At 44.6% G+C, this 26,875-nt stretch overlaps 1 protein-coding gene and 2 non-coding genes across 3 annotated transcripts; 1 reads left to right on the top strand and 2 right to left on the bottom strand.

Annotated features, from left to right (window-relative positions):
- The first annotated feature begins 2,332 nt into the window (after positions 1–2,332).
- On the top strand, positions 2,333–4,259 carry LOC112086197 (uncharacterized protein At3g60930, chloroplastic-like). The gene is made up of 4 exons (XM_024155033.1): positions 2,333–2,408; positions 2,997–3,298; positions 3,508–3,750; positions 3,867–4,259. The coding sequence occupies exons 1-4, from the start codon at positions 2,333–2,335 to the stop codon at positions 4,257–4,259; spliced, it is 1,014 nt and encodes a 337-aa protein (XP_024010801.1).
- Positions 4,260–10,054: 5,795 nt separating this feature from the next.
- Positions 10,055–10,161, bottom strand: LOC112087298. The gene has a single exon (XR_002900012.1). It is a non-coding gene; the product is annotated as a small nucleolar RNA R71 (small nucleolar RNA).
- Positions 10,162–16,974: 6,813 nt separating this feature from the next.
- On the bottom strand, positions 16,975–17,081 carry LOC112087217. The gene has a single exon (XR_002899983.1). It is a non-coding gene; the product is annotated as a small nucleolar RNA R71 (small nucleolar RNA).
- Positions 17,082–26,875: the final 9,794 nt, after the last annotated feature.

The following is a 26,875-nucleotide window of genomic DNA, read 5'->3' as shown; positions in this document are numbered from 1 at the left end:
CTTTTACGGCCTCACCATCGTTCTGCTTGGCATGTTTTTCGCCGTTCATTCTTCCTCTCCGAGCTAGCAGAGGTGGTTCGGTCGGTGTGGACTTCTTCACCGCGGGTGTCACCAAGTCGGACGGATTTTGCTGCGTCCCTCCGAGCCAGTTTGCGGGAGTCGCGAACTCGAGGGCGGTTGATCGCAGGCCGAACCTTCGCAGGACATCTCCGGAAGTTCCCGTCACTCCGAGGCGTAGATTCCTGACTCGGTTCTCCATCGTCAACCCTTTGAGTCTCTCCGCGAAAGAGCTGTTCTGCTTTTCGTGCATGTTAAACGTTTCCATCATTGCTTCGAGCATCTTCTTCACCTCGTCCAAGGGTTCAGTTGTCGCGCGTGCATCCGTCGGAGGAGGATTCTCCTTGCTTCGGGTGGGATCTCCGCCGTTGTTCTGGTCGTCTCTCCGTTCGTCTTCGGACATCTTTTCAGATCTCGTTAAAAGAAGTTTTCGGTGTAAGAAAGCTTTATCTCCCCACAGACGGCGCCAAATTGTGTGAGTCGAAACTCGCACAATCAAAATTTGTTAAGGAAAAGGAGGGATCTAAAGCTTCTAAGTGAAAATCTCAAGAACAAAGATCGAAAAGAAGTTTTATTGCTTAGGGTTTCTGTGATTGCGTAAAAGTTCTATAATGAGAGAATTACATTGACTATTTATACTAAATCTACAAACCGCCTAGCCAAGATTCTCTCCCGTGATTCTCTGAATTTTTCCTTTTCTCTTGTGCGGCTGGCGATTTCGATCATCCTTAGGGTAAATTCCTCTTGGGCTCGTTTACTGGATATTCACGGTTACTCGGCTCCGCCCATCAATGCTTCCTACCCTTTGGCTCGGCCCAATACATTTTGTTTACGGGATTGCTCTTTGACTGAAGTACGCAGGAAGATCTCGGACCGAACTTGACCAGGCTTGGTTCGGTTCTATGCTCTCCCTGGTTTGGTTTGGCCGGATCGAGAGCCGCTGATCTGGCTCGGTTCAACCGAACCAGCTTTTGGTTCGGCTCGGCCCAAGATCGAATCGGGACCGGCTCGGTTTAATTTCTTCTTTGGTTCGATTCCTCCCACCAAAATCGTGTTCTTGAACTTTTCGAAACCCGATTTCGACACTTATCTTTTTTCGAGCAGTTAAACTCGTGAGGGTGAAAACCGACCCCAAAAGTTTGCCCCCCAGCTCGTCAGTTTCGTATACGAAGATGTCAAGATTAACGAAGCCGAGGTTAACTACCGGATCATACGATAAATTCCCTTGTCAAGGTTTTTGGGTCGGCTTGATTTTTGTTTTGTTGTTATGATTTTTTTGAGCTGTGCCGAGCCAAAAGAGTGCTGGACGAGCTGAGACGAAATTCTGCTCCGGTCTTTGCCGAGCCGAAGCGAAGGAAGCTTAAATGGATCGAGTTGCCGAAGTGAGATGACGGGCGATGTCGCAAATATCGCCGAGCTGAAGCAAAGAAAAGATGCGTCGAATGTCGCCGAGCCGAAGTGAAGGAACAAAGCAGCAAATGTTACCGAGCTAATATTTGCCGAGGTGAGAATGGAATTTGGCTAAAGTTGCCGAGTTTCGATTAGTTTTGCCGAGACGAGAATAAATTTCGGCTCGTCTCATTGAGGTGTAAGCTCGGCTCGGTGGACTTTCGTCGCCGAATAACGTTACGACTTATTTTGTCGAGATTCTTTTTTTTTTGTTACGGACACGCAAGTTGACGAATTTTGTCGAAAGGAGGATCTTCATAGCGAAATTCCGAGCCACTTTTACATACGATTATGCTCGGGCTTGGGCTTTAGTTTCCAGGCCCACTATTTGTCGCGGGACCCACACCAAGACTTCTAAATATAGGCGAGCTCCCCTCTTCATTTTTCACAATCTCTTCACTTCTCCAAAACCTCATAAGGTACTCTCTCTTCTCTCTCTCTTTCCTCTTTCTCGATTTTTTTTTAGCTCTCTTTCTCTCTTTTTTTTTTTGAGCCGCCGCCCCACCTAGGGTTTTACTCGGGGTGCGGTGAGTTTTTGATGTTTCCAATTGGTTTGCCGATCTCCCGATCCATCGTTAAATTTCCCGATCCTCTTCCGATAAATTCCTGATCTTTCTCCTGCCAATCTTCCATAACCCGAGATATCGGAACAGAGCGAGCCGAGATCTTCTGCCGATTATGCGAGTTCCATTTCACGCCGAGATTCGTCGGATTTTGGGTTCGGCATCCCGAGATGCCGAATCGATGATCTTGTCTGATAGCGTAAAACCCGAGCTCGAGGATTTTGATTTTGATTGTCGCGGCAAGACGAGAACTTGAAACCGTGATGGCAAAGTTTGGGGTAGGTCCCTCGAAGCCTCGAAGCTCCCGAAAGGTTAAAAAGAAGAAACCGGATCCGCCTGGTTTGTCTCTTTCGACCGAGGAATCGCTACAGAAGCTAAGGCAGCGTTGCGGGATTTCCTAGGCGGTCGAATTCGTTGCGCCCGAACCCTTCGATCGTGCCAATGAGCCCCCGCCGAACCATTTCACAGCCTACGAGTGCTTTTTCGAGTTATGTTATTTGTGGTTCCCTCTACCCGAGCCGATTTTGCGATATCTTTGGCTACATGGGATCTCGTTGGGGCAGATCATGCCACGGGGTCTTCGGCATATGATCGGTATTTTGGTTCGAGGCTACGAATGCGGTATCGATATTGGGGTTAACCATTTTCGTAATTTTTTGGAGATCCGACGATCTTCAAAACTGGGAAGATATTACATCTCGAACAAGAGATCTTGGAGGATAATCGGGGGATTTCCAAGCAAAGATAATTCTTGGGACAATTATTTTTTCTACGTTCATGTGGATCAGGCTTCTGTCGGGAATGACTTCCTTAATTTAATCAAGACGGATTGGGGACCACTTGGTAGTTTGCTCGTAGTTCTTGGCTCACTTTGTTTTTAGTTCCGATACTAACGTTTTCTTTTGCCTTCTTTTTTTTTTTTTGCAGTTCGCGATCCGCTCCCGCCGGTTCCCAAAGACATCGCTCAGACCAAGGAAATACTTGCTGCCCGTAAAGTTAATTGGACGAAGCATTTCTCGTTCGGGAGAGTCGAGAAAGCGAGAGCCTTACTTGCCGGAGCCCCTGTTAGTTCGGATTCTTCTACTTCGTCGGACGACACAATCGGGAGAATGGTACGTTTATCTATCCGCGACAAAAAGGAGAGAGCCGACAAGGAACAGGCAAGCGGAGCCCAAGAGAACGAGATGTCGACCGTCGAGGCCAAGCCGACCCCTTCGGCGCTTAACGAGGTGAATGCCGAGAATGCGAGCGAAGTTTTAAAACCATTGAGACGAACCCGACTGATGCTGATGTTTCAGGGAAGACTCCCGAGATCCCTTCATCCTGAAAGGTTGCCATTGGATCGTCCGAGGTCCACGTTTTGGTAGCGAGGGTCGCGTCATCGTCCTGGGTTTAGCGAGCCGATCGAGACCTTCTGCTTAATTCCGTCCTGACAAAGCACAAAGGCGGCTTGACTCGGAAGCGTTCTTCCTCGGAAGGTGACAAGGAAAAAGAGATTGCCGCGCCAAAGAAAAGGCGCACAATACTGATAGACGGAGAAGTCGCTCCTTCAATCGTAAATGATGCTTCCGCTTCGGCAACTCTCCTATCGAAGATCAACAACAAAGGGGTTCGGCTACCACCCGCGGATTTGCTTATAAAAGCGAAGTCTTACGCGAGTATGTCGCAGCGAGGCACCAAGGTAAATTTTCGAAACTTTAGCTCGTTTTGTTTAAATATCGGCCCGCGTTTCACACTTACGTTTTTTTTTTTTGCAGTTTTTGGCTTCCATAAACGAGACGATCGCGGGATACGAAGCTGGATGCTCGCAAGGATCAACGACGAATTGATGAGGCGAGGAAGGACGCTGTCACGCTTTTGACAAAATTGGATGAGGCCGAGCGGAAATTTTCCTCTGCTATGGCTCAGGCTAAAGCTCGGATCAAAGCTCTCGAGACGGAGAAGAAGACGTTGAAGGACGAGTGTGTTAAGGCCACCGATATGGCTGTTCGTCTCGAGGAATCAAGAGCTAAGAAGGATACCGATATCGCTTCTTTGCAAAGGCAATTGACCGAGAAAGACGCTCTTCACGAGGCGAACATCAAGAGAGCAGTAAAATCTGCGAGGAGGGACCTGACCGAGAAGATGCGAGGCCGTCTTAGCAGCGCGGACGATGCAAAGGACAGTCAGTTGAATCTTGCGCAGATTTGATAACTAAGATTTTTAGGTCTTAGATGGGTTATCAATCCCTTATGTCACTTGTAGTACAAAGGGTATCAATCCAAATGTGTGTTTGCTAGACACTAGTTTATGTGACAAGTTCTTAAGTCAAGCTGAATAAAAGTTGAGTTTGGTGAAACCAGCAACAAGAAAACATAAAACAAGAAACAAGCAAGCTATTATGAATGAACTAAACAAAGCAAGCAAACAAAACAAAGTGATGATGATTAAGCAAATGATAAAAGATAAACCTCTAGATGTGATCATTGATTAGGGTGCTTTAGATATTGATTCATGATGCTAAGAACATAATGCAACACTTGCTACTCTTTAGTCTAGGCTTCTTAATCAGATTAATTCATTCCCATGACAATAATCCCTTTGCTAATCACTTAATCAAGTCTAACAACCATTAGATATAATCAAGCAATCAACAAGCATAATGCATCAAGCCTAATAAGTGACCAAACAATCTCTCAACCAAGAAGACTGAATCTTATACAGAAAGACATAACAAGCAATCACATGATCTCAAACATTTCAACTTAGAACTCTAATCTAGACTAATCATCTCATGAAGGCATTAATCTCTACACTAATCCACTTTCAAACCAAATTCTCATTTGTGAAATATGAACTAATGAGCATTAAGAAACAGTTCTAATATGTCATTTATGCTTCAAACAAACATTCCCATGGCATTTAAAACATAAACCCTTAAGTTAGCTCTTTCAGGCATTTCATCAAACACTTTTGGTGCATGAAATGCCTATGAACCCAGATTTCACTTTCCCAAGGAAATCTGGCATTAGGAGCAGCTAACTAAGGAAATGAAATGAGAATCTAAACCCTAAACAAAATCAAACATCTAAGCACCCTAATCTACACACCTAGAAGTTTAAAAAGATGACTACTCACTAATCATGAAGAACACATCTAATCTTTTGCAAGAGATGATGTTAATCATGATTAGAAGTAGAAATGAGATGATGAGATGATAAGAAACAGACTTAGATTGATTAAATCCTTGAGATATCTCTCAATCAAAAACGTTTTTACACTAAAAAGGAAAGAAAACTAGAGAGAAACTAAGAGAGAAGATAACATGTCTAGGGTTTTTCTCCAAAAAGCTATATATACTAAGTGCTAATGAACCGGGTCAGCCCGGAACAAACCGGGTCCTGACCCGGCTTTAGTGGGTAAAGTGGAATTACTGCGGGTTGGTCCAGTGTCTCCCAGGTAGCATGCCCAAGTCGCAGTATTGTGAGACTTAAATCGCTTTGTCTTAGCCGCACGCCCAAGTAGGAGTGTTTTGCGAGTCTTTGTGCGGCTTAATCTTCTTCTTCTTCAACTCGCAGGACCAAGGCGGTTTCTGGGGAATGTACATGTGCGACTTGGTCATCCCTAGTCCCAGGTAGCAGGCTCAAGTCGGAGTAAATTGCGAGTGATCATGCGGCTTGGTTCCAGTGTCTCCCAGGTAGCATGCCCAAGTCGCAGTATTGTGGACTTAGCAATTTTCTAGCTCGGGAGCCTCAGACCTCATCCATTGATAGCGTACCCGCACTTCTCAACTCGCAGCATCGATTTCCAGGCATTCGTCTTCAGGCCTGCGAGTTAACCAAGTCGCAAGGCTTTCTCGCAGCATTCAGAGCAGCTTGGACAGCTTCGCATTCCGGAGAGTGTAACGTCTAAGATAATTGTCCGAATTGAGTGATTCCGGTTGCAGAGAACAGAGGACTCATATATCTCCAACGTTGGTCAAGGAAGCTTCGGTGCTTGGGAAGTGGAAGGCTTCCTGGAGGGCTCATCTTTGTAGTGCATTTACACGATCAGAGAGAGGCGTCTAGAAATGTGTCCTTTCCGGAGATCGTATCTTCCTGCTCATAGCTCCGAATTGAATGATATCGGAAGTTCTTGAAAGAGTACTCAAATTTCTCTGATTCTCATGACAGCCCCGGAAACTGAATCGGCCTGGAAGTGCACCATCCTTCGCGTTCTTTGGAGCTCATCGGCTCGGTCCAAAACGGCAGAGAGACAGGAGTTTCTTCCGACGAGCTTAACTTTCTGCTCACGCGTCCGAATTCCATGATTTTACTTGCTCTGGAATCGTGATCCAATCCTCTCCAACTTTGATGAAGCACCCGACAACTGAATCGGACCGGAAGGTTCCCCGGACAGGCGATCATTCAGGGGTATCGGATTGCTCCGGAATGGATGCGAGAGAGGTCTGTCTTCCGGTGACTGTATCGTTCAGCTCAGTGCTCCAAATGCCGTGATTCAACCTGTCCTGGGTTCTTGACTCAAGTATCTCCAACTTTGCTGAAGACCCTGTAAGCTGAATCTGCCGGCAAGAGCTTCCGGTGACGCGATTTCGGAAATGTATCTGCACCCGGGATGTTTGGCCGAGAGACTTGACCGCGGTACGTGTTTTTGGCCGAGAAAGCTACCCGCAGGAAGGATTTTGATATGTCTATATTTTACATCATTTAGATTGCATTATAGAGTCCTCATCATATGTTTTCTCATGTAAATTGAGTCTTTAGGCGTTTAAATAGAACTTAGGGCTTGCATTAGGTCCCAAAAGTTTTGCATGTTTTGAAGTCTTTATCAGGAGCTTTGGAGACCAATTGGAGCCTAAGAAGAGGAACAGAAAAGAAAACGGTGAAGAAAAGGGTCAAAAATGGTGAAAACCGCTTGGAGGAATTTCTCGGCCAAATCTCGTACCGGCTGGTCGGAAACCTTGGCCAAAATGTTTACCAGACGCTCATTACCGGCCAAAAACCTTACCGATCGGCCAGAATCGAGTATCGAGTGCAAAAATACCACGGGACAAGTTTTTGTCGGAGGCAAGAATTTTTACGACCAAAAAGCTTACCGCGGTACACAGCCCTCGGTCATTTTTCTTACCGCGGGAAGGTTTTTACGACCAAAAGTTGTCCTTGCCCGCGCAATTCAGAGATCAGCAATCCGGGGAACCTACCGGTCCGAATCAGTTGGCGGGGTCTTCACCAAAGTTGGAGATAATCAAGCAAAGATTCCAGAACAGATGGAATCATACAATTCGGACCAGTGGAGAGAAAGATATGGCTTCCGGAGCATTCACCAGCATTGCGCATACCCGAGAACTGAACGGCGAACTTCAAAGTTCATGGCGGACGGAGCCCCTCCAGACCAAACCAGCTTACCCGGTCTTCACCAAAGTTCGAGATCCATGGAAGTTCTTCTCAGAGCATTTGGAATCGCTCAATTCGGAGCAAAGGTTTGGAAGATAGGGTCTCCGGAGTTCATATCGGTCTAAAAGTCTATTTTCCGGTGATTTCAATGCGGCGCAAAGACGTTAAATCCAGGAAGCCTTCCACTCCCCAAGCTCCGATGGTTTCTTCAACAAAGTTCGAGCTTATTGAGTCATCTTGACTGTGGAACTGGTCGCAGAGCAATTGGATTCGTGTGCTGAAAGTTACTGCTTCCGGAAGGTGACATGGTCGATACAAGCCTAAAAGAGTTGCGATACGCGCTAAGTATTTTCACAAGCCTCGGTATCTTTACCTTGGCGTCACTCAAGTCGAGGCTCATATCTTGGAAGTATTCTGGACTAGACCTCGTGCCAAAGCCTTGGCATGGTTAGATCGAGGCATGCATACGTAAGAACTGAAGCTGGAAACGACTAAGTGTTGAAAGTACACCTTGGTGTAATGACCTCGGCGTGCATGCCGGACTGTGTTCTCCCAAGCACCTCGACATCATGACCCCTCGACATTTTATCCCGTGGTCCCTTGTCACGAACCCAGAATCAAGAACAGAATGGCTCAAGAACATACACGTGAGGATAGATCAAAGACTAGGGTTCATGCATGTTCTTGACATGTTCTTCACGAGATCTTCATCTGGATCCTGACTCACGTGCACGCCTCGGCATGAAGACCTCGTCTTCACTTTCCGACACACCGTGGCACTCACCCATCAACCCAAGAAGGCGGTTCAGTACCCGGTTTGTTACGGGCTGACCCGCAACACTTTCCCTTTGCTATAAATACATTTTGAGACTAAAAACCTAGTTATCTTATCTCTTATCTGTTTTTAGCTCTAAGAACTTGCCTCTTTCGTGAAACTTGATTAATCTAATCCGATATCTCGTTTTTGCATCAGAATCTTGTTCTTTCTTTATTTCTTTTATCATCCAACATCAAACTCCTTATCATGACTAGCTACACGTCTTGCAAAGGACTTAGTGAGCTCGTTATGATCAGTGAGTAGTCGTTTAAGCGGCTTTAGATAGGTAGATTAGGGTGCTTTCAAGGTGGATTAATGGGTTTAGGTGTCTAGTCTTGCATGTTTCATTCCTTAACCGACGAGATCTCTAAGCTGGATCCAAGCACATCACTTGAAGTTCAGATCTGAGACATATCTCGCATCAGAAGTGTTTGTAGAAATGTCTGAACCACTCGGTTAAGGGTTTAAGAGTCTTTCATCGTGAGAGTGATAGTTTGTTCTCTTAAATGACGTTTTTGAACCGATTATTATTGCTGACTGATTCGTGCTTCTCAAAAGGGATTTTGGTATGAAAGGGGATCAGTTTAGACGTTTAATACTTTCATGAGAAGATTAACGTGCCTTGAGTTCAAAGTCAAATGAAATCGCTTGATAAAATGATTCATTAGCCCCTTAGTCTAACTTGGAAGCACCCGAGTCAAATATCCTGTCTAAAGCTTCTGCCTTTATCATTCGTTACCATCATCTGAATCACCTGTTTGTTATTTGCATCTTGATTAGTTTAAATCTCTGCTTTTATTTAACTTTATTTCTCATTTGCCTGTTAATCATCGTCACCAAACTTTTATCATCTTGTCTTGACTTAAGTGAACAAATGACATAGGCTAGTGTCTCGTTTACAAGCTTGGTTTGACACCCCTTATACTACTTTGACAAGGGGATTGATAACCCTTCTAAGAGCCTGAAAACTCTTAGTTATCAATTCGCGCCGTTGCCAACTTGTAGGAGCATTAGTCTCTTGTTTGTTCTTGAGTTCAAGCTTTTCTTTCCTTTGTTTTACTAACTTCTTTCTAAGTTCTTGTTTTGTTTTCAGGTGCATGAATACCAGGTCTCGGAGCACAGGATCGCTTTTCCCATACGACGATAACATCGACAGATTAGAAAGGCGAGCTCGCGAGAGAGAACGGCACTTTGACAGACTTGGAATGGCAGAACAACAGAGAATGGAGCAACAGGCTCAGGCAGCCGAGCACCAGGCTCAGGCTAATCAGGCGCAGGCAGGAAGAAATGAACAACAAGCCTATGTTAATCAGCAACAGGCTCAAAGAAACGAACGGCTTGCTCAGCAAAACCAACACCAAGCGAATAGAAATGAACAACACGCCCATCATGTTCATCCGCCACCGCCCCAAGTTCAGAGACAACATCCTCCAATCTGTGTTGGAGAGAATGACCGAGCTAATGCGCACCAATACCGAGCTGGGATTCAAGCTCCACCAGTTCAAAACAACAACTTTGAAGTTAAAGCTTCCCTGCTCAATATGGAGCAAAACTCAAAGTTCCACGGTCTGGCTGGAGAAGACCCTCTCGAGCATCTAGATCAATTTGATCGGGTTTGCGACTTAACCAACATAAATGGCGTCTCCGAAGATAGCTTCAAGCTACGCTTGTTCCCTTTCAGCCTCGGTGATAAAGCACACCAGTGGGAAAAGAATATACCGAGGGGTTCCATACAAACCTGGGAGCAGTGTAAACTGGCGTTCTTATCAAAGTTCTTTTCCACATCACGCACGGCTAAGCTCAGGAATCAGATCTCAAGTTTCACGCAGCACAATAACGAGAGCTTTAGTGAAGCTTGGGAACGGTTTAGAAGCTACACTAACCAATGCCCACACCACGGCTTCTCAGAGGCATCCCTCTTGAGTACTTTATACCGAGGTGCACTCCCCAAGATCAGAAACCAACTCGATACAGCTTCAAATGGGAATTTTCTTGGAAAAGAGATCACTGTGGCAATGGAACTAGTTGAGAACCTAGCCATGTCCAATGACACGTATGGAGAGGACTTTGATAGAGCAAACCGTACAGAGGGATCTAGTGATGAACAGCGCATGAAAAAGGATATAAGAGAGCTTCAGAGTAAGCTTGACAAGGTTTTGATGGCGACTCAAAAGCCAATACACTTTGTAGGCGAGTTTGATGAGCAAGGGCCAAGTTTTGACAATGTTAATGAAGATGGTCTAACACAAGAGGAGCTGAATTACATAGGGAATCAGCAGAGGTATCAGCGGTTTAACAACTACAACAGTAACCCAAACCTCTCATACAGAAACCCGAATGTAGCTAACCCTCAAGACCAAGTGTACCCTGCTCAACAACAACTACAAAGCTATGCTCAAAAGGCTCCTTTTCAGAATACCTTCCAGCCCAAGCAACAGTTCAGTGGGCAACAGCACGGCTACACTCAGCAGAATCAAGCGGCTCAGAGTAACAACTTCAACAACCAACCGCAGCAACACAAGTTTCCACCAGGGTTCCATCCGCAGCCGATGGGTAATCAACAACAGATTCAGGGAACGGGTCAGAATCAAATGGGGAACGACGTCTGTGGGATACTACAGCAACTGTTACTGGGCCAGCAAAGGGTTGAGAGCCAGCACGCGACAATGCAGCAAGATATAAGAGAGCTTAAGCAGAATCAAGCTTCTACATCATCAAGAGGCCCGGCTTTACCAGGTAAACCGGAGCCGAACCCTAAAGAGTATGTGAACGCCACCACATTGAGGAATGGTAAGGAATTACAAACTCCAACGCCTAAGACAAAGCTCATTGAGGCCAATTAGCAATTAGAGGGGGAGGCAGCCTCAGACGATGCGTGTAAAGAAGCGGTCTTAGAGAAGGAACCGATCAAGGACAAAGGAAAAGAGGTGGAAAAGACAACCGAGCTTGAAAAGCCCTATGTTCCACCACCACCTTATCAACCCAAGATACCGTTCCCAGGGCGTTTCAAAAAGAAAATCCTAGAAAAGGCCAAGGCGGTCTTTGAGAAACACTTGGAAAACACGCAACTCACCTTACCCATTATAGATGCTTTCTTAGCTATACCCCAGCTTGGGAAGTTTCTAAAGGACGCGATCCTCAACAAGACAAACGAGCTCCAGGGTATGGTGATACTGAGCCATGAGTGCAGTGCCATAATACAAAGAAGATCTATACCAAGGAAGCTATCCAATCCGGGCAGCTTCACTTTGCCGTGTGCTTTAGGTCACCTGAAGTTCTCAAACTGTTTATGTGACCTTGGAGCTTCTGTGAGCTTAATGCCTTACACGGTGGCCAAGAGATTGGGATACAAAAACTACAAGCCAGCCAAGATCTCTCTTGTATTAGCTGATAGATCGGTTAGATTACCGGTGGGGTTGCTTGAGGATCTACCTTTGAGGATCGGTGAGATAGAAATCCCCACGGACTTCATAGTTCTTGAGATGGACGAGGAACCATTAGACCCTATCATCTTGGGCCGACCTTTCTTAGCAACCGCAGGAGCCATAATAGATGTGAGAGGAGGAATGATTGAACTACACATCGGTTCCGAGACTATGAAGTTCAACGTGAAGGAAATGATGAAGAAACCGACCATTGGAGGTCAGGTTTTCTATGTGGAGGTAATGGAGGAGCTTGCTGATGAGCTTCTTGAAGAGTTGAACGCAGAGGATCCGTTACAAGTGGTCTTAACGCGGGAACAAAGCGAGCACGGGTACTTGAACGAGGAAAGCGAGGTGTACAAGCGTCTTTTGGACCAACCGAGGGAACTTGGAGCTGAGGCGAGGTTTTTGGAGCTCCACATGAGCAGCCTCGACATTCTAGAAAGCGAGGAGTTAAAGGGAAAAGAAGAGACACCTCGGGATATCATGGCCGTGACAACTCATACCGAGGCCGATGGTAAACCGCGCGAGAATGAAGCAAAGGCCGTGGAAGCTGTTCCGGGCCAATGCAGCTTTGATGCCTATTGGAATGAGGCAGACGCACCCCCTGTTGAGCTCAAGCCTCTACCAACAGGGCTCAGGTATGCATTCTTAGGTCTAAACTCTACTTTTCCTGTGATCATAAATGATAACTTGCTTGAGCATGAGGAACGTGCATTACTTAGTGAAATAAGGAAATTCAGGAGAGCCATAGGGTATTCCTTGGCTGACATTAGAGGAATCTCTCCTGATATATGCACCCACAGGATCCACCTAGAGGACCAAGCCATGTCCTCTATTGAGCACCAACGTCGACTTAACCCGAACCTCAAAGAGGTGGTTAAGAAGGAGATACTAAAGCTCCTTGAGGGAGGGATAATATATCCAATCTCTGACTCTCGGTGGGTATCTCCTGTACACGTTGTGCCCAAGAAAGGTGGGATCACGGTGGTGAAAAACGATAAGGATGAACTCATAGCCCAAAGAACTATAACCGGCGATCGCATGTGCATTGACTATAGGAAATTGAATTCTGCATCAAGAAAAGATCATTTGCCTTTACCATTCATTGATCAAATGCTTGAACGGTTAGCTAATCATCCTTATTTTTGTTTTCTCGATGGATACTCGGGGTCCTTTCAAATACCTATAGACCCCTGAGATCAAGAGAAAACGACATTCACCTGCCCTTATGGCACTTATGCTTATAGAAGAATGTTATTCGGTTTGTGTAATGCACCGGCCACTTTTCAAAGATGTATGATGCACATTTTCTCTGATCTAATTGAAGAGAAAGTTGAGGTGTTTATGGATGACTTCTCCGTATACGGCTCCTCTTTCTCCGAATGTCTTGCTAATCTTTCTCAGGTTCTCAAGCGGTGTGAGGAGCATAGGCTTGTCTTAAACTGGGAAAAGTGTCATTTCATGGTCCAAGAAGGCATTGTCTTGGAACACAAGGTATCAGAGAAAGCCATCGAGGTGGATAAGGCCAAGATCGAGGTGATGGTGAACTTACAAGCCCCGAATTCTGTGAAAGGAATAAGAAGCTTCCTTGGCCACGCTGGGTTCTATAGACGGTTCATCAAGGATTTCTCCAAGATAGCCAGGCCTTTGACCATGTTATTGTGCAAAGAAGTGGATTTCAACTTTGATGAAGAATGTGAGGAAGCGTTCAAGAGAATCAAGGAGGCTTTGATCAGTGCACCGATTGTACAAGCCCCTGATTGGTCTTTACCATTTGAAGTGAAGACCGATGCATCTGATTATGCTGTAGGAGCTGTCTTGGGACAGAAGAAAGATAAGAAGCTCCATGTGATCTACTATGCCAGCCACACTTTGGACTCGGCTCAAGAAAAGTATGCCACCACCGAGAAGGAAATGCTTGCCATTGTGTTTGCATTTGACAAATTCAGGAGTTATCTAGTGGGATCAAAGGTCACGGTTTACACAGATCACGCGGCCTTGAGGTACCCGATGTCTAAGAAGGACGCTGATATGTTCATAATTTGCATCATTTAGGTTGCATAATTCATTCTAAATCATGTTTTATTTCATGCATTTTAGGTCCTTAGGGTTTGTTTTAGAACTTAGGAGATGCATTAGGTCCCAATGAGTCTTTGCATGTTTTGAGTGTTCATCAGGTGCATTTGGAGCTGAAAAGATGAATCCAGGAGGTGGAATGGTGATCAAAGCTTGAAAAGTGGCAAAAATTGGGTCTATGGGGGTTATCGGCCATTCTCGCTGGCAGGAAGGTTTTCTCGGCCATTTTCACGTACCGCGGGTGGACTTTGTCGACCAAAACACGTACCGCGAGTGAAGTGTTTCGGCCAAAATCTCCGGGTGCAAACATGTCTCAGAAATCGCCTGTCCGGGGAACCTTCCGATCCAATTCAGATGGCGGGTGCTTAATAGAAGTTGGAGAGCATTGGATCACGGTCTCATAGCAAGTGGAATCGTGGAATTCGGACGCGTGAGCAGAGAGTTAAGCTCGTCGGAAGGAACCCCTGTCTCGCAGGTATTCCGGACCGAGCAGATCAGTTCTGAAGGATGCGAAGGACGGTGCACTTCCAGGCCGATTCAGTTTCCGGGGCCTTCATGAGAATCAGGGAAATTTGAGTCTTCTTTCCAGAACGTCCAAGAGCATTCAATTCGGATCTATGAGCAGGAAGATACGGTCTCCGGAATGGACACATGTCTAGACGCCTCTCTCTGGTCGTGTACATGCACTGCAAAGATGTGCCCTCCAGGAAGCCTTACACTTCCCAAGCACCAAAGCTTCCTTCACCAAAGGTGGAGATAAATGCGTCCTCTGTCTTCTGCAACCAAAATCATTCAATTCGGACAAGTCTCATAGGAGTTACACTCTCCGGAATGCGAAGTGGTCTAAGCTGCTCTGGATGCTGCGAGATGGTCTTGCGACTTGGTTAACCCGCAGGCCTGAAGATGAACGCCTGGATGCGGATGCTGCGAGTTGAAATGTGCGGGTAAACTATCACTGGAAGAGGTCTGAAGCTCCCAAGCAAGAGAAATGCTAAGTCCACAATCGTGCGACTTAGGCATGCGAGTTAGCCGCGCCTGGAACTATGCCGCACGATCACTCGCAAATCACTCCGACTTGAGCCTGCGACCTAGATGCAATAGAGACCAACCCGCACAGTTTGTACATTCCCCAGAAACCGCCTTAGCCCTGCGAGTTGGAGAGGAAGGAGACCAAGCCGCAGCAACACTCGCAAAACACTCTTACTTAGGCGTGCGGCTAAGACAAGGCGATTCAGGCTTCACAAGACAATTCTTCATCTACTGCGACTTAGGTGTGCTACCTGGGACATACTGGACCAACCCGCAGTAATTCCCACTTTATCCATTAAAGCCGGGTCAGGACCCGGTTTGTTCCGGGCTGACCCGGTTCGTTTTTAAGGAAGTATAAATACTTTTTAGGGTTTTTTGGGAGAGGACTAAGTTTTATTCCCTTTGTCTCTTGCCTCTTTTGTGAAAGACTCCATTAAGAAGAGAAATATCTATATTTGAGTGTTTAATCAAGAGAGTTTTAAGAGATCTGGGTGTTTAAAGCTGTTTTCTTTTGAATCTATCATCTCCATCTCCATTTCTCATCATTAATCATGCTAATCTTCTCAACTTGCAAAGGTTTAAGAGAGATTAGTATGATTAGTGAGTAGTCACCTTAATGAGGTTCTAGATGTGTAGGTTAGGGTGCTAAAGTGTTAGATTAGGAGTGCTTAGGGCTAGATTCATTGATTCATCTCTCTAAACAGCTGTTCTCTATGCTAGATCCTTGATAATCACTTGAGATCTAGATTCTGGGAATTTCATGCACCAAAAGTGTTTGATGAAATTCCTGAAAGAGCTGTATTAGAGGTTTAAGCATTTTTCTGCATGATGATGTATTGTTATTTGCTTGAATGATCATTAAGAGCTGTTTATTAATGCATATTGATTCATGTTTCACAAATGGGAATTTGGTTTGAAAATGGATTAGTATAGGGGTTAATACCTTCATGAGAGGATTAACCTAGATTTGAGTTCTTAATCATTTGAATCATGTCTCATCATTGTCATTAGCATTTCTAGTTTAGCACCAAAGCACCCTAACCAACTATCATGTCTAGAATCTCATGCCTCCATCATATCATATTCACATCATTTGTCATTGCTTTGTTCTTGATTAGTCATTGTTATTAGTCTTTAAACCTGTTTATGTTTGTAGTTGTCTCTAGATTAATCAAAACCCACTCTTGTTTGCTTGAATTAAGAACTTGATCATATAGCTTAGTGTCTATCACCACATTCTTCGATTGATTAACCTCTTTCTGCTACTTTGACAAGGGGATTGATAGCCCTGAGACCCTAAAAAGTCTTGTCTATCAATTGGCGCCGTTGCCAAATTGTGGTTTCTTAGCATTAAGCTCTGATCTGTTCTTGAGATCAAGTGCTTACTTTCTTGTTATTACTGATTACTTTCAAGTTCTGTTTGTGATTTCAGGTGTATTAACACCAGGTCTAGATCAAGAAGCTGTGGTCCACCTTTCCCTCTCAACGACAACATCAACCTTTTGGTACCAAGGAGGAGAAGGGACAGATGTGGTAGACAGATTGATCAGGCTGACATGGAAGAACAAAGAGACCACGTTGTGGATATAGAACAACCGGTTCAGGAGCAACAGGCTCAGGGTAATGGAGCTGGTAATTGAGTTGGTCAAGGGTTTCATCAGGGTAATGTTCATCAGGAACAGGTGCACCAACAAGCTTATGTCCACTAGGGACAAGCTCAAGCTCATCAACAGAGGCATCAGGCCAATGTTCAGCAAAGACAACAAGTGCACCACCAACCCCACCCTTTCCAACAACAGCAAAGGAGATATGAGCAACCCCAAGTCTATGTTGGAGAGAATGACAGGGCAAATGCTCATCAGTATGGAGCTGGTATTCAGGCACCACCTGTGCAAAACAACAACTTTGAAGTGAAGGCATCTTTGCTGAATATGGTCCAGAACTCAAAGTTCCATGGGTTAGCAATGGAAGATCCCTTGGAACACTTGGACCAGTTTGATAAGGTGTGTGATCTGACCAAGATTAATGGAGTTTCAGAAGACAGCTTCAAGCTAAGACTATTCCCATTCAGTCTTGGTGATAAATCTCATCAATGGGAGAAGAATCTTCCAAGAGGCTCCATTCAAACCTGGGAGCAATGCAAGCAAGCCTTCTTATCTAAGTTCTTCTCAACCTCAAGAACTGCAAGACTGAGGAACCAAATCTCTAGCTTCACTCAGCACAGCAATGAAAGTTTTGGTGAAGCATATGAGAGATTCAGGAGCTACACAAACCAATGCCCACACCATGGGTTTAGTGAGGCTTCTCTTCTCAGCACACTTTATAGGGGAGCTCTTCCCAAGATTAGAAACCAGCTGGATACTGCTTCCAATGGGAACTTTCTGGGTAAAGAGATACATGCTGCTTTAGAGCTAGTGGAGAACTTAGCATTGAGCAATGATACTTATGGTGAAGACTATGACAGATTAAATAGGTCTGAAGGTTCCAGCGCAGAACAGAGGCTCACCAGAGAAGTTAAGGAGTTGAGGAGTGAATTGGACAAGCTGAAATTCACCACTCAGAAGCCAATGCATTTTGTTGGAGAGTATGAGGAACCATCTCAGATCTTTGAGAACATAAGTGAAGAGGGTCTTACCCAAGAGGAGCTTAACTACATTGGGAATCAGAGGTTCCAGAGATATCAGTATGGTAATGCCAATCCAAACCTTTCTTACAGGAACACCAATGTAGCTAACCCACAAGACCAGGTCTATCCCAATTCTCAAGCTCCAAAGAACTTTGTTCCCAGAACAACTTTCAAGGGTCATTCCAACACAAGAATCAGTTTGGTCAGAATCAGAGTTTTGGTCAGCAACAGCAACCATTTCAGGGCACTAGTTACACTTCACAGCAGCCAAAGGCACCACCAGGGTTTGGTCCACCACAGTTCCAACAGCAGGTGCCGGTTCAACAACAGTTTCAGCCACCAATGGTTCAACAGCAGCCACAGATGGGTACAGATATGGTTGGTATTCTGCAACAACTACTTCATGGTCAACAGATCTTTGCAAGCCAGAATGCAGCCATGCAACAGGAAATCAAGGAACTGAAGCAAAACCAGGCATCAAGCTCAAGGAACCAAGGCCACCTGCCTTGAAAACCAGAGCCCAACCCCAAAGAATATGCCAAGGCCATTACACTGAGGAGTGGAAAAGAGTTACCTGGTATTGAGAACAACAAAGTGATCATTGAGGACAATGATCAACCTGAGGGGGAGGCAGCCTTAAAAGATGATCAAGTTGCTGAGAAACCAAGGACAGAAAAGGGTAAAGAGGTAGCAAAGGAACCAGAACCAGAAAAAGTATATGTGCCACCACCTCCATACCAACCCAAGCTCCCATTTCCAGGGAGATTTAAGAAGCAGCTAGTGGACAAGGCAAGAGCTGTATTTGAGAAGGCACTCAAGGAGACACCACTCACAATGCCTCTCATTGATGCATTCTTAATGATGCCAAAGATGGGGAAGTTCTTGAAGGATGCCATTCTGAACAAGACAAAAGAGCTTCAAGGCATGGTGGTACTAAGTCATGAATGCAGTGCTATCATTCAGAAGAAGTCCATTCCAAGGAAGTTAACTGATCCAGGGAGTTTCACACTCCCTTGTGCCATTGGACCTTTTCTATTCTCTGGATGTCTTTGCCATCTAGGAGCATCAGTCAGCTTGATGCCATTCTCCATAGCAAAGAAGCTGGGCTTTAGGGTCTTCAAGCTTGCAAGGATCTCTCTTATCCTTGCAGATAGATCAGTTAGATTGCCTATTGGTATGTTGGAAGATCTACCTGTCAAGATAGGTGGTTTTGAGGTTCCAACAGATTTTGTTGTGCTGGAAATGGATGAGGAACCAGTAGATCCTCTTATCTTGGGCATGCCTTTCTTAGCAACTGCAAGAGCTATTATTGATGTGAGAGGTGGGATAATAGAGCTTCAACTTGGGTCTGAAAAGCTCAAGTTTGATGTGAATGAGATGATGAAGAAACCCACCATTGAAGGTCAATGTTTCTATGTGGAGACAATGGATCAGTTGGCTGATGAGTTGCTTGAAGAGCTGAACACTGAGGATCCTCTTCAAGCTGCTCTAACTCAAGAACAAGGAGACAATGGGCTCTTAGCTGAAGCAAGTGAAGGGTATAAGCTGTATCTGGAGAATGCAAGAGAGCTGGGTCCTGAGACAAGGTTTTTGGAGCTGGAACAAAGTGGCTCTGAAGTTTTTGCTATCAAGGAATCAGTCACCAGCCAAAGCAGCTTGGACCAGGATTGGAATGAGGCTGATGCACCCCCTGTTGAGCTCAAGCCTCTACCAACAGGGCTCAGGTACGCTTTCTTAGGCTTAAACTCCACATATCCTGTCATCATCAATGATAGCCTATTAGAGGATCAAGAGAGTGCATTGCTTAATGAAATAAGAAAGTTCAGGAGAGCCATAGGGTATTCTTTGGCTGATATTAGAGGGATCTCTCCTGACATTTGCACCCACAGGATCCACCTAGAGGACCAATCTATGTCCTCTATTGAGCATCAACGACGACTTAACCCCAACCTTAGGGAAGTGGTTAAGAAGGAGATACTAAAACTTCTTGAGGCAGGGATAATTTACCCAATCTCTGACTCAAGATGGGTGTCTCCTGTTCATGTTGTGCCCAAGAAGGGTGGGATCACAGTGGTGAAAAACGAAAAGGATGAACTCATAGCTCAAAGAACCATAACCGGCCATCGCATGTGCATTGACTATAGGAAATTGAATTCAGCTTCTAGAAAAGATCATTTTCCTTTACCATTCATCGATCAAATGCTTGAAAGGTTAGCTAATCATCCTTATTTTTGTTTTATCGATGGGTACTCTGGATTTTTCAAATTCCCATAGATCCAAGAGGTCAAGAGAAAACAACATTCACATGCCCTTATGGCACTTATGCTTATAGGAGAATGCCTTTCGGTTTATGTAATGCACCGGCCACTTTTCAAAGATGTATGATGCACATTTTCTCTGACATTATTGAAGAGAAAGTTGAGGTGTTCATGGATGACTTTAGTGTCTATGGCTCCTCCTTCTCGGATTGTCTCTCTAATTTGACACAGGTGTTGGAGAGATGTGAGCAGCACAACTTGGTGCTGAACTGGGAGAAGTGTCATTTCATGGTGCAAGAAGGGATAGTTCTTGGGCACAAGATATCTGATAAGGGTATTGAGGTTGATAGAGCAAAGGTAGAAGTAATGGTGAACCTACAAACCCCCACTTCAGTCAAAGGGATAAGGAGCTTCCTTGGGCATGCAGGGTTTTATAGAAGATTCATAAAGGACTTCTCAAGGATTGCCAGGCCCTTAACAAGACTGTTGTGTAAGGAAGTGGATTTCATCTTTGATGCTGAATGTGAAGAAGCCTTTAAGTTGATCAAGGAGGCATTGGTTAGTGCACCAATAGTTCAGGCACCAGACAAGTCACTTCCTTTTGAGGTCATGACAGATGCATCTGATTTTGCTGTTGGAGCAGTGCTTGGGCAAAAGAAAGACAAGAAGCTGCATGTGATCTACTATGCCAGTAGAACACTTGACTCTGCACAAGAGAAGTATGCTACAACTGAAAAGGAAATGCTGGCAATAGTTTTGCCTTTGATAAGTTCAGAAGCTACCTGGTGGGATCAAAAGTCATTGTATATACTGATCATGCAGCCCTCAGGTATTTGATGACCAAGAAAGATGCCAAGCCAAGGCTGTTAAGATGGGTTTTATTGCTCCAAGAGTTTTATATGGAAGTGCTTGATAAAAAGGGCATTGAGAATGAGGCTGCAGACCATCTCTCAAGGCTGAGGATTGAAGAAAAGGTGCCCATAGATGATGCTTTTCCTGAAGAGTCTCTGATGGTGCTCCATTCCTACTTGGAGTTTGAGGAAGTAGAGAGCATTCAAGAGAGGAGGATGCCTTGGTTTGCAGACATAGTGAACTATCTTGCATGTGGGGTGGAGCCTCCTGAATTAGATGTCTACAAGAGGAAGAAGTTCTTCAGAGATGTCCAGAGATACCATTGGGATGAGCCCTACCTCTATGTTCTGAACAAGGATCAGCTGTATAGAAGGTGTCTTGCTGAAGAGGAGATGCAACCTGTGTTGCAGGAATGTCATGGTTCTGCTTTTGGAGGTCACATGGGGGCATTCAAAACTGTGGCAAAGGTTCTTCAAAGTGGGTTTTGGTGGCCTACAATGTTCAAAGATGCCCAGTTGGTGGTTTCAGCATGTGATGCCTGCCAGAGGCATGGGAACATATCTAAGAGGAGTGAGATGCCTCAAAACCCCATTCTAGAAGTTGAGATCTTTGATTGCTGGGGGATTGACTTTATGGGGCCTTTCATTTCATCCTATGGGAATCAGTACATTCTTGTTCCTGTGGACTATGTGTCCAAATGGGTTGAGGCCATTGCTTCCCCTACCAATGATTCCAAGGTTGTAGTGAAGCTGTTCAAAAGCATTATCTTCCCAAGGTTTGGAGTCCCAAGGGTTGTCATCTCTGATGGAGGATCTCATTTTGTGAACAAGACTCTGGAAGGTTTGTTGAGAAAGCATGGAGTTAAACACAAGATAGCTACTCCATATCATCCTCAAACTAGTGGCCAGGTTGAAGTATCCAATAGACAGATCATGGCCATTCTTGAGAGGACTGTTAGCTCAAGCAGAAAAGATTGGAGCAAAAGGCTAGATGATGCATTGTGGGCTTACAGAACTGCCTTTAAAACTCCAATTGGGACATCACCATTCAGTCTGCTATATGGGAAGAGCTGCCAACTTCCTGTTGAGCTGGAATACAAGGCCATGTGGGCTGTGAAGTTGCTGAACTTTGATATCAAGACAGCTCAAGAGAAAAGGATCATGCAACTTCATGAACTTGAGGAAATTAGGCTTGAGGCTTTTGAAAGCTCAAAGATCTATAAGGAGAAGACCAAGGTCCTGCATGATCAAAAGATTCTGAAAAGAGAGTTCAAGTATGGTGATTTGGTCTTGCTTTTCAACTCTAGACTTAAGTTGTTTCCAGGAAAGCTTAAGTCTAGGTGGTCTGGACCTTTCAAAGTTCTTGAAGTGAGGCCTTATGGTGCCATTGTCTTGGAAGGAAAGAATGGTCAGGAATTTGTGGTGAATGGACAGAGAATCAAGCATTACTTAGTTTCACAAGGGAAAGAGGAAGCTACAACAGTTCCTCTTCTTGATCCACCAGCCTGTTAAACAGGTTCTCAAAGTCAAACTTAGAGACTTTAAACAAAGTGCTTTTGGGAGACACCCCAAACTTATCTTTGTACATAGTTCTTTTGATTTCTTCTCTTTTCCTTTATGTTTTAGAACTTTTTGATGGGTTTTGTGAGTTGGTCTCAGGTAATAGGTGATCTTTGGAGGACATAGCTTGTGATGAATGGAATGGAGCATGTGAGAGAGCTGCGAGAAGTGTTTAAAGCCATAAAAACTTGAAGAACGCCTCAGTGCTACCTAGGTGTGCGGGTTAGTGCATGAAGAGCCCAGGCCGCAGCAAGACTCGCAATTTACTCCGGCCTGGGCGTGCTACCTGGTGTGAAAGGAACCTGGCCGCACGAAACCATGAGAAGCCCGGAATGTTTAAGTCCCAGTTACTGCGGCTTGGGAGTGCGGGTCAGAAGAAAGGGGGCTAACTCGCACATACATTCGCAAATTACTCCTACTTAGGTGTGCTACCTGGGAGGCAAGAGTTCTAAGCCGCAGCAAAAGAGAGATGGCCGAGTTTTCTAAGTAACAAACCCTGCGACATGGTCGTGCTACCTGGAAACAAAGGAAGCTAACTCGCACATATACTCGGAATTTACTCCAAGATGGGCGTGCTAGCTGGGAAGAAAGGGTTCCAGGCCGCACAAAAAGAAGGGAGGCCAAAGTGTTTAAGTCCCAAAACCTGCGAGTTAGGCGTGCTACCTGGAAAGAATGAGTCCAAGCCGCAGCAAAAGAAGAGTGCCCAAGCTGTCTAAGTAACAAACCCTGCGGTTTAGGTGTGCTACCTGGGAGTAAAGAAGACCAACCCGCACATCCATTCGGAATTCACTCCAAGTTGGGCATGCTAGCTGGGAACATGAACACCAGGTCGCAGCAGGAAAAGAAAGGCCGTTTTGTTTAAGTCCAAAAGTCTGCGGCATAGTTGTGCTACCTGGGAACATAGGAAACCAAGTCGCACATGCACTCTCAATTTACTCCGGGTCAGCTGTGCTAGCTGGGAATATGAAGACCAAGCCGCAGCAAAAAGTGGAACGGCCAGAATGTCTAAGTAACAAAGGCTGCGGGATGGTTGTGCTACCTGGGAACAAAGAAGACCAACCTGCACATCCATTCGCAAATTACTCCGACTTGGTCGTGCTAGCTGGTTGCAATGGGTTCCAGGTAGCAGAACGGAGAAAAGATAAAACTGGGCTGAAGGATCTTTACTGCGAATTGGTCGTGCGGGTTAGACAGAGGATGACCAGGTAGCACAAAAATATTTCCGGTTCTGCACCAAGACGGTCACACGGCTCGATCCCGACGGTTCCCGGACGCACAAAAGAGAGAAAGGAGGCCGGTCAATGAGAAAAGGACGGGTCAAAGCCTTGACTGGTCAAAATAGATCTATTGACCACCAGTCCAAAGGCTTGACCCTGTCCCACACTCTCTCTTCCTCACAACAAACCCGAGTTTGCAACTCTCTCTCTCATTTCTCTCCATTGTTTTCACCATATCTCTCTCATTTGTCCACCAAAATTGTTGATTCAAAGTGCTCTGAGCTCGTTTTTGAGTTGTTAACATCATCCTGATTGCATTTCGAACTTGTTGCATCTTAATCCCAAGGTATTTCATCCTGTTAAAACTCATCTCTTTCCATGTTCTTCAATGGTGAATTTTGAACTTTAAGGTGTGGAATCGATTTTGATAGGTTGTTTTAGACGTTGGGATTATTTTTATAAATGCTAGGGTGCTAGATAGTCTTGGAAAACAGAGCACTTTGTTGGTAATTACTTGTTCTTGAATTTTGAAAATTGTTGCAAGTAATTCATGAAAGAAATCGATTTTTTTTTAAAAGAGATGAATTGGTTTCTTGCTGAGTCCCTGCTTTGCACTCTTATTTTTGCATTGCTATGAACTTATTTGATTGATTCTTGGCTTGAGAAACTTGTTCATGTGCTGTTGATATCGATTCTTGCAACAATTGTTTTTCAAAATTTTGAAGACTTTTGTGAGGCTTATCCTTGTACTAACAATGTTTTTGAGAATCTCTTGGCAGATGACTGAAAGAACCAACTCTTTGGCCAAGAAGAAGGGTACTGCATCAAAAGGCAAAGGTTTGGTCTCTGGAACTTCAAAGCCAAGAGACAAAGGTCAAGGTGCAAAGAATACCACAAAGCAAGGAAAGTGTGATCCAGCGCCAAAAAGGACAAGGCCTGAAGGAAGAGCTTTGGTGGTTGCTTCTGGTTCCAAGAAAAAGGGGAAACAGTTGGCTGTGGTATCTGAGAGTGAACAGACTGACAGTGACTCAAGCAGCTCAGCTGGTGGTTCCCAAGGCACCATTGAAGAGGGATCAAAGAAGTTCAAGAAAACTGAACCAGAAACACTTGATTATCTGGCTAAGTTTCAGCAGATAGAGATCCAGCAAGGGAGATTCCCTGATTTGGACTTTCTGAAGAAGATTGGCCTCTATGAAGATGTCAAGACTTTGCTTGGGAACATGGGTGTTGAGTCACTTTTGGAGATGAGAGAAATCGCTTATGAGCAAGAATCTCAAGAGTTCTTGGCCTCCTTTGAAGCTTTCATTTACTACCCAAGGGATTCAAGAATCATTCAAGGAGATGGGCTTGGACATGTGGAGTTTACTGTGAAAGGGAAGGAGTATTCAGTGTCATTCAGAGAATTGAATGAGATTTTTGGGTTTTCAGCACCTAGAAATGAGCTTCTATCCAACCAGGTCAATCTCAGAAAAGATGAGATCCAACTTCTATGGAGATCAATTGCTTCTGGGAAGTACACAGCTGGAACAGCAAAGTCCTCTTGGATAAGGAATCCAGTTCTGAGATATGTACACAAGATCCTCTCTCACAGCTTCTACTTCAAGATTGATGTAGGAAGAGTTTACAAAGGAGATCTGATGCTTCTAGGTGTAGGGCTGAGACCGCTGATGCCAACACATGAAGATGGGGAACCCTATGAAGGGTATGAATGCCCACTTTGCCTTGCATCTCAATTAGCAAGGTCTTTGATGTTCTACAAAAAGTGCATGTGGGGTTCTACAAAGCAAGATGCAAAGCTGGCCCATGGATGGGTGGTAACAAAGATCTTGAAAGCCATGGGGTACAGATTCAAGGAGAACAAGGCAAAGTTTGATCTGATTAATGAAGCACATTTGTGTAAGATTGGCTTCCTCCAAGAAAGAGTGGGTACCAAGGTAGTATACAACTTCAAGACACTCATCAGTGAGCCAGCACAAGTTCTCCTGCCCAATCCCTCCATCACCACAGTCCAAGTTAAGAGGAACATTCACTTCTTCTTGCTGAAGGAAGAGCTGTACAATGTCCAAACTGATCCACCAATCCTCACATACAAGCAATCTTGCAGAGAAGAAGCCTCCAAGGGAAAGAAAGCAACCGCCGAAGATGCTACCACAAGTGCAGCTGGTGATCAAGATGCTGATCTGCCTCCACCTCAAAAACGTTTTGGTGGAAACAGATATCACTTTGATGATTACAACTGGGAGGAACCAGGCACTTCAGGATTCAGAGCTCAGCAAAAGATTGGTATTCTCCAACAATGGTGCAAGTACCAAGACAAAACCATCCACAAGATGGCCAAATGCATCAAGGAGATAAAGAAGAGGATCAAGAAGCTTGAAAACCCTTGCAAAGGTGGGGCTCCAGCACCGGTTCCTCCAAGGAACAGAGAGGAAGTTGGAGAGAGTTCCATGAACTGCACAGCCTTGGTCACATCTTGACGACGGGTCTGATGAGGCCAGCCACCATTCTTGGGAGACACCATCAGGCCACACTTCAAACCCCTCCTACTCACTGGGGTCTGACTTCAACAGCCACTAGGTACTACTCAAAACCTTGTAAATAGCATGTAGATTTTCTTTTTCTTTTGCATTTTACTTGTTTACTTTGTTTTAAACTCCTTTCTCATGCTTTTATAACACAAGGGACTGTGTTATTTAAGTGTGGGGGAGGAGTTTCATCCTTTACTAATCATGTTTTCTCTTTTCTTATTTTACACTTTGAGTCTTGAGTCACATTCTAGTTGCATATTCATTTAGTCTCATCTAAGTGCATATAAAAACCAAAAAAATGGAAAAATCTGAAAAATTTACACAAAAAAAAAAAAATGATCATGTAGTTGCATTCTCATTTTTAGGATTGAGTCTAGATTGCATATGCATGTAGGTTGCATCTTGCAGGGAGTAATGATAGATTTTCTAGAGAGTACATCACTTTGAGAACTTGAATTGAATATGCTTGTGAATCTTTTTCTGTGCTTGCAAAGTCTGAAATGATCTGAATCTGAGAAACAAGTTTGAATTGAACTCAACTCTAATTAAGTGAAAACCCTGAACTTGACTTGAAATTATCATTTGGTGCATTGTTTGAACAAGCTTGTGGATACCAATATACATATTTGAGCTAGAATCCTGTTTTTACCATCCTCTTCCTTAGCTCAAATAGCTGAATCTGCATAATAGATCAGTTTTCCTCACCCTGAACCCATCCTTCTTTCAAGCCAATTGTTTGTGTGTGATTGAGAGGCCACCTTGGACCAAACTTAGCAGAAAGTGTTAGGTTTAGGGCGACAAGGGCAAGTCTCATTGAGTGCTAAGTTCCATCATCAAGGAGCTGAGAGATTTGGCAAGAACTAAGTGTGGGGGAATACATGTTGGTGAGTGGAAAAAGGAGAGATGAGTGGAAATGAAAGGAGAATGGTGAGAACTAGGGGAATGAAAAAGAAAAGAAATCAGTCTTGGAGTTTTGAGTCAAAGAAAGTGAGCTCTAGTGTTTTGAAAAGAAAGAGTCTAGCCTCTAAGTGAAAAGAAAAGAAGCCA

This window comes from Eutrema salsugineum, unplaced genomic scaffold, assembly GCF_000478725.1.
Source record: "Eutrema salsugineum unplaced genomic scaffold, Eutsalg1_0 scaffold_9, whole genome shotgun sequence".
Classification (NCBI taxonomy): domain Eukaryota; kingdom Viridiplantae; phylum Streptophyta; class Magnoliopsida; order Brassicales; family Brassicaceae; genus Eutrema; species Eutrema salsugineum.
Note: the sequence above shows the minus strand (reverse complement) of the source record. Positions and strands in the feature narration are given on the sequence as shown.